This window comes from Astatotilapia calliptera, chromosome 3 (genome assembly GCF_964374335.1).
Source record: "Astatotilapia calliptera chromosome 3, fAstCal68.1, whole genome shotgun sequence".
NCBI classification, from domain to species: domain Eukaryota; kingdom Metazoa; phylum Chordata; class Actinopteri; order Cichliformes; family Cichlidae; genus Astatotilapia; species Astatotilapia calliptera.
This window is the reverse complement of record NC_137424.1, coordinates 76,843,978-76,850,804: the sequence shown is the minus strand read 5'-3', so window position 1 is coordinate 76,850,804 and position 6,827 is coordinate 76,843,978. Positions and strand designations below refer to the sequence as shown.

Here is a 6,827-nt window from a genome sequence, read left to right as displayed (position 1 = left end):
AAGCACAGAAAAATTAAAAAAATGAAAGCTACATCATTAAAGTTTCTAATGTGCAATAAGATCCAGATGTGTGTTCCACTCTTCCTCAGCCTGTCTAAGCTCACCAATGGATGAGCAGTACCGGGTTTCCACCCAATATAACATCTACAATTTAAGAGCAAACAGTTCAGTCTTGGTGTCATCAGACGAGACATTCTCCTCGTCACAGTCTGAGAGTTTTCTCACTGCTTTTTTTCAAGCTTCAAACTCATATTCGATATATGTTCCCATAAACTCATAAATTTTACTGGAATCCGCTCCCTTCATGCGTCCTCATTTGACAGTAAAATATATGAAGATATCAAACAAAGTTTTCCTTAAAAGTCAGCTTCAGTTACCAAATGACAAGAGAGGCTGTCAGGTAAGTTACCAGACATTAACCTTTCTGTTAATTTGACTTAAACGTTTTAAAATACAGACACATCATGTTGTGGCTTTGCATTTTTTTAAAGACATGATAGTTTAACAAACATTGCAAATACTTATTTTAGACATGTGTACTAAACTATAAACTAAACAATCTATAATACTAGGGATAATAATTCTGATACAGTATTAATCATGATGACTAAATCCATTACAGAGAAGCCAAGAATGGAAAAAACCTGTTTATTGATCATCCTGCTGCTCTCAGGTCAGTAATTGTAATATCTTAAACATTTAAACTAGACTATAAATATACCGAGACAGACATCTGAGTCATCAGGTTACATGCTCAGGCATTTATTTCATATCACAATAACTGCATTTATTTCAAATGTAAGTTCCTTTTTTATCATATTTATATTTTGATTAAGTAAAAACGTGTTGTATTCATTTCTATGATAACATATCAAACGAAATAGTTTTTGACGTTTTGACTGCTATAGCACAGTCATTCCCAAACTTTGGGAATGATTTTTTTTTCTCCTTCTACTTCATTTTCTCCTCATTTTTATTTTTTACTGTGATTAACAACAATGTTTAGCTAGTCTCAGTCAACCCAGACAAACTACAGTTGTGTCAGGATGGGCACCTGACATCAAGTCTTTGTCAGAGGTAATGTAGATAAGAAGGAAATTTCCATACCAAATGTGGATGTAAGAAGAGGAATAGGAATTACTAAGGTCACATAAGCCAAGGTGTGAATAGCTTCCATCTCATGTAAACTGGGCTTAGCTGGAGCTGGAGAGTTAGGAGAGGGTAAAGGATGGTTTAATATTGTTTCCACTGTACACCCAAGATTCTGTATCTGTTCATAATTATTTAATTTTGCTTCCAAAGGACTCATTCAGCTAAATCATGTTTTCCCAAAACAAAGCGCCTTGGTTAATAAAAGCTTTCTGTATCGGTTAGCATCTGCTGAGTTTATGTTCTGTCTGCATTGTTCTGTCACAGTTTACACAAAGGACGCAGTTTGCAGGATGCACTGAGGAAAGATTTTAATTGATTGTAGCTTTAAATTAGTAGGAATTTGTTTAAATTAGAGATGTCACGATACCACTTTTTTATGTCCAATACCGATATCATAAATTTGGATAGCTGCTGATAACAATAAGAATCTGATATCGTGTATTTTATAATCAATAAAACCGTTTTTTTAAATCTTGCTGTATTTTATATGAGTTTTAAAAAACAAAACACTACCACTATTCTGTTAAACCTTTATGCAAAAAATACCCATGAACCCAAAATATTTCATAGTTCAGCAATACTGATCAATCTAATAAACTTAAACCTACACCATCCTCCCTATTCTGGTATTTTAAAGAGTAACAAGCAGAAATATTAAACAACCTAACTAACCCACCCCTCCCCTCGTTATGCTTAATTGACGTAATCAACTTTAATTTAATCCACATGTAAAACAAATGTACAAAAAATAATTATTTTTCTACAATAATTAAATGGATGCAACATCTTGCTTCGTCAGAATTATAGACTGCACAGTTGGTACCTTAACAAAGGAAAAAATACTATAGCTTACTAGTGTTATATTAGACTAAATATTTACTTTATACAATAATGGACTTCTGTACATTTGACATCAGAGGAAAACTTTTCAGATAATTATTATTATTATTATTATTATAAAAGCATGAGAATGAGAAAGAAAAGTATTTCTTTGTGCCCCCTTTTCCCTGTTAATGCCCTACCTGGCCCCTCGGGGAAAACTTTGCTAGACCCGGCCCTGCACAGCTACATAGAAAAAGAAATTAATATTAAATAAGTTCTAACAACAGCCTATAGAGCTTAAATCTGCTGCTTATGATTATCTGCTGGTTTCCTCTCTCTGGCGCAAAGTGGTAGACGGGACTCACGAATGAAAAGCCGATCATTGATCAGTTTCATGATGAAAGAAGCAACAGGAGAGGGAAGGAGAGAGAAGAGGCAGTCGCTCCATATATCAGTTGTTAAGCTTAACATGGGAATGCTTTACAAACATTTAGAGGACTTACACACTTGCTTTACGTCCCTGGGATTGTTCTCTCTGAGATGAAATGCTGGTTTTGGAAGCATGTATTGTCTCACACACCACAGCCGCTCTATCACGTGACGCATACTGCATGCTAAGGTCATGAGCAGTTTTGTGAGGTGCTTTTGTTATACATAATGGATCGGACTTTTTTTTTCTCTTCTATATCCAATCCAGTAATTTCGGTCAGGATCCCGATATTGTATACTAGAGGTCATAGTCTTTCTCTGGTATGCATTTCACAACGAGTGGAGGGAGCCGTGTGGACAAATAAAGGAGGATCCAATTGCAGGCACTAGTGAAGGTGAGAAGGTGGTTTATTGAACACGAAGCACAAGAGGAAAAAAACAACTGAGCTACCGAACACAAACCAGGACATGAACATGAAGGAAGGTAGACGACGGTACATGAAGGTGACAGCAGGGAGATTACACACAGCTGGGAGTAATTAACGAGACGAGACAAGGGAGGAAAAACTGAACACACTCACATGAGACGCAGACCTTCACAATAAAACAGGAACCAAGAAAACACTACACAAGGACGCAGACACGACACCGAGAGACAGACTGAATATAACACATGGAACCTAAATGCTAAACATGAGACACAAATCCTGAAACACGAATAAACAGAAACATGGAACTCTAATGATAATAATAATAATAATAATGATAATAATAATAATAATCATAGCACCCGAAACCACAACAATCATTCAAAAATAAACCAAACATCAGAACTCAATGCATAGCTGTTTTTCCAGTAAACAAGTAAGTCATCCCAGGTTGCATCGTTTAGGATCCAAGGTAGTGCTTACCAGTGGGCGAGAATCAATCAGGCAGATTTCGTTGCATCCTGGACATGCGCAAAATATGTATTCTGTGATAAAGGAAACCAGGAGACGTATGTTTATCGCTTTATAGAAGAAGAAAACTACTTTTTAGCCAGGAGGCTTAGCTCTCACATTGTTGCTCAAAAAAACAGCAAAACATACAGAGACAGTCTGAGGTCATGTAAGTGGAGTCAGGTGTGTCAGTGGATGTTGGGTCAGCCACACTTGTGCCGGGGAAACGCTAAAAAAATTATTAACCAACACACAGACAAAAAACAGAGAAAATGGTCCAGGATCAGAAGACAGGCTGAGATGGTGCAGAGGAGGGAGAGTGGAAATATTCAACACAGGATGATGAAGATGGTGGTGCCAGGAAGGGGAGAAAGAAGAAGAACTCAGACATGATTGATGGATGTAGTAGAGGAGGACATCCGGAGGCTTGCTGAAGGAAATTGCCTTCCCGGGTTTCCTCCGTGGCGTGAGCGATAAGCAGAGTTCTGTCCTTTCCTTCTAAGATTCCTAATTATTTAAAGTAACACTCAGGTATGCCATTCAGCGTGTTAGTACGAGCTCGGGAGCAGCTTGGGAGAACAAGAAAACAGAGACTGCTTTAGGTTGCCTTCCCAATCGACTCAAAGGTTTATTTGATACACAGCAGTTTATATAGATGAAAAAAGGTTCGTGTGTCAGCTTTCCCAGTTCAAACCGGTACAGACCAAATAAGGAAACGTCTTCCTGCCTTCTGAGCAAAGTATCCCTTGTGTAGTTTATCAGTTCAGCTATAATTTATGATCATCCCAGCAAAATACACTCCTAGACATAAAATACAGAGTTCTTTCATTAGTGAATTCTGAAACAAACCACCTAGCCTTTAACGAGCCTTTTCCAGGAGATAAAGAAAAAGGGAGGATGGGAGTAAGGAAGTGGTCTCATCTCTGTGGTGTTTTCGACCTTGAGGTACCAGCTTGTGAGTCCTACACATTAATTCTTGGGTCACAGAGAAAGAGAAAAACAACTAGTATATGGGCCTTATTGAGTAACAGTTTTCCTGTATGAAACAATATCCTGTAAATGCTTACCGTGGTATCAAAATATCATAACACTTGCTGTGACAGATGAGGATGCAAAATTATTTTAAAACAAAACATTAAATCTCCGTCTCAAACGAGCCGCAGTTTCTTCTGTGTGTGTGAGAGACTCATTATTTGCAGCTGCTGCGTTGGTGTTAGGTCTCGTTCAAATATGCATGTAATACATATAGTTGCATCATTAAATGCACTTTTGATAAGATTTTGCCTGATGATAAATGGAACGATGTCTTATAAATCCCGCATCTTCATCTGACTGCTGTGTATATTGTTCTAAATTATTAGTAAACAGTTGCCCTTGTAAAATATCACAATCATGGTTCAAAGGTGGCAAAAGTAAAGACATTCCTAACTTATGTAGAAGAGCAGATACTTTTATTATCTGGTAAAAGTACTAATTCAGCTTCTTTACTGATGACAAGTGTGAAGTACAGGATCTGAAATGTACTCTGAGTAAGAGAAAAAGTAACTTTAGTCTCTTTTATGTCTTTGTATGTGATAAGCCCCACTGATGGATACACCATAGTAAGTTTGAGATTTGAAGGCTCACAGTGATGGAAATTAAAAACTTCAGGACATTTACTGCCCACATGTTTTGAAAATGCAAGGAGTAAAAAGTACAGATACTAGTTTAAAAAATTGTGAAGAAAAGTAAAAAAAAAAACTCAAGTAAAGTATAGGTGCCTTAGAATTGTACAAAAATAACGTAATTGGCAAGATGGTTGCGATTTTTATTTTTTGTGAATTTGCCTTTTCAGTGGTTTGTCTAACAGCCCAGTTTCCACAATAAAAACTTTCATTTTTCTCAGGAGGACTTTCCACTCTTCCTCCCCACTCCAGAGAATACCACTTTGTGAACCAGACAATGAACTGGACTGAAGCTCAGAGTTACTGCAGAGAACACTTCACTGACTTGGTCACCATCTACAACAGCGACATCAACATACTGCTTGTGACAATGGCACAAAATATTGATGACTGGGCTTGGATAGGGCTCTATGATGATCGTTACAGCTGGAAGTGGTCCATGGAAGGAAAACTTTTTTATGTTGGCAGTAAAAATGAATTTTTGATCTGGGCTAACGGCCAACCAGACTGTGTAAATGCAAAGGAATACTGTGTGGCTCTTCAGGGACAAACACAGATGGATGATAGACCCTGTGGAGATTCTTACCCTTTCCTCTGTTACAATGGTAGGAAAAAGATTTGTTGGCATAGTTATCCCTACAATTTTATGAGATTCATAACGTGTTTCAAAATTCGTCCTTTCTTGAATCTTTTACAGCCAAAAATACAAGTTACATCTTAGTGAAGGAGAGCCGCTCCTGGTCAGCGGCTCAGTCGTACTGCAGGACATACCACACAGACCTGACCAGTATAAGAAGCAAAGAGGAGAAATCCAACATCATGCTCACTTTGAATGGATCAGGGGTTCAGTATGTGTGGATTGGCCTCTACAGGGATCCCTGGGCCTTCTGGTCTGACAACACAACCTCCACATTCACTAACTGGATGTCTTATCCTTATAAACAGCCTAGTAACTATTATCCACCTGAGGACTGTGGATCAGTTTATTTAAAGACAGGGGAATGGGCTGATGATGACTGCAGCAACAGTAACTATGTTTTCTGTTTCACAGGTGAGGTCCAGAATGCAAACACTGTAAGATCCTGTCATCATGTAAAACACTAATGTTTGTGTTGTTATATGTGGTTCATTTTTAGCAGTGACAAAGCAAACAGTGGTGAAAATGAAGCTTCAGTCAGAGGCAGACATGCACAGCACAGAGATCCAGCAGCAGGTTTCACAGCAGGTCAGCAGTTCAGTCACCAACACAAACTTGACACAAGTTCAAACTATGCTTCATGTTTTTCATCATCTGCACATTTTGTCCAGCTGTCAGGCCTCATGCTGTCAGAAGGACTGACAGACTTCAGGATTCGTTGGAGGAAAGTCCAGAGTTACCGTGACGACCAGTCAAAGAAGCAGGATGTGGACGGTGGCTGCAAAACTGAAGACTGACTGGACTGAACCACTTCATGTGTGAAGTTAATAACATGCTGTGCTGAGCTGTCTCATCCTTTACCTCACCTTGCACTGTTGCCATAGTTATTGTTGTAAACGTCATTTTGCACTTTCTTCATTTGTTGATATTGTATTTTAAAGATTAAATTAGCTTGTTTTTTTTAATTAATGTTTTTCTGTCAGTATAAAAAGGACACATGTTTAAGAGTTTTGTTACTCAGACAGAAATAAGAGTTTTGTTGGCTCAACACTGTCTGCTTATTTTTTTCCCTTTAAACTGTAAAAAAAAAAAACAGCACCTCTGTGGTAGCAAGTGAAAATCAGAACGTTTTCAAACTTTTCTGTCATTTAATGTTTATTGTTTAACTACTTTATAAAGTGTGAA

The 6,827-nt window shown here is 37.8% G+C and overlaps 1 protein-coding gene across 1 annotated transcript; it reads left to right on the top strand.

Annotated features, from left to right (window-relative positions):
* Positions 1-514: 514 nt before the first annotated feature.
* LOC113017786 (putative C-type lectin domain family 20 member A) lies at positions 515-6,827 on the top strand. Its single transcript, XM_080294431.1, has 5 exons — positions 515-673; positions 5,227-5,610; positions 5,703-6,056; positions 6,142-6,230; positions 6,314-6,827. The coding sequence occupies exons 1-5, from the start codon at positions 601-603 to the stop codon at positions 6,437-6,439; spliced, it is 1,026 nt and encodes a 341-aa protein (XP_080150557.1). The 5' UTR covers positions 515-600; the 3' UTR covers positions 6,440-6,827.

What these genes read in the sequence shown, in the direction of transcription:
- LOC113017786 (XM_080294431.1), top strand. Translation starts at nt 601, where the DNA reads ATGATGACTAAATCCATTACAGAGAAGCCAAGAATGGAAAAAACCTGT. An exon ending in GATCATCCTGCTGCTCTCAG is followed by an intron (nt 674 to 5,226) that starts GTCAGTAATTGT and finishes CATTTTTCTCAG; the next exon opens with GAGGACTTTCCACTCTTCCT. An exon ending in AGCAGCAGGTTTCACAGCAG is followed by an intron (nt 6,231 to 6,313) that starts GTCAGCAGTTCA and finishes CATTTTGTCCAG; the next exon opens with CTGTCAGGCCTCATGCTGTC.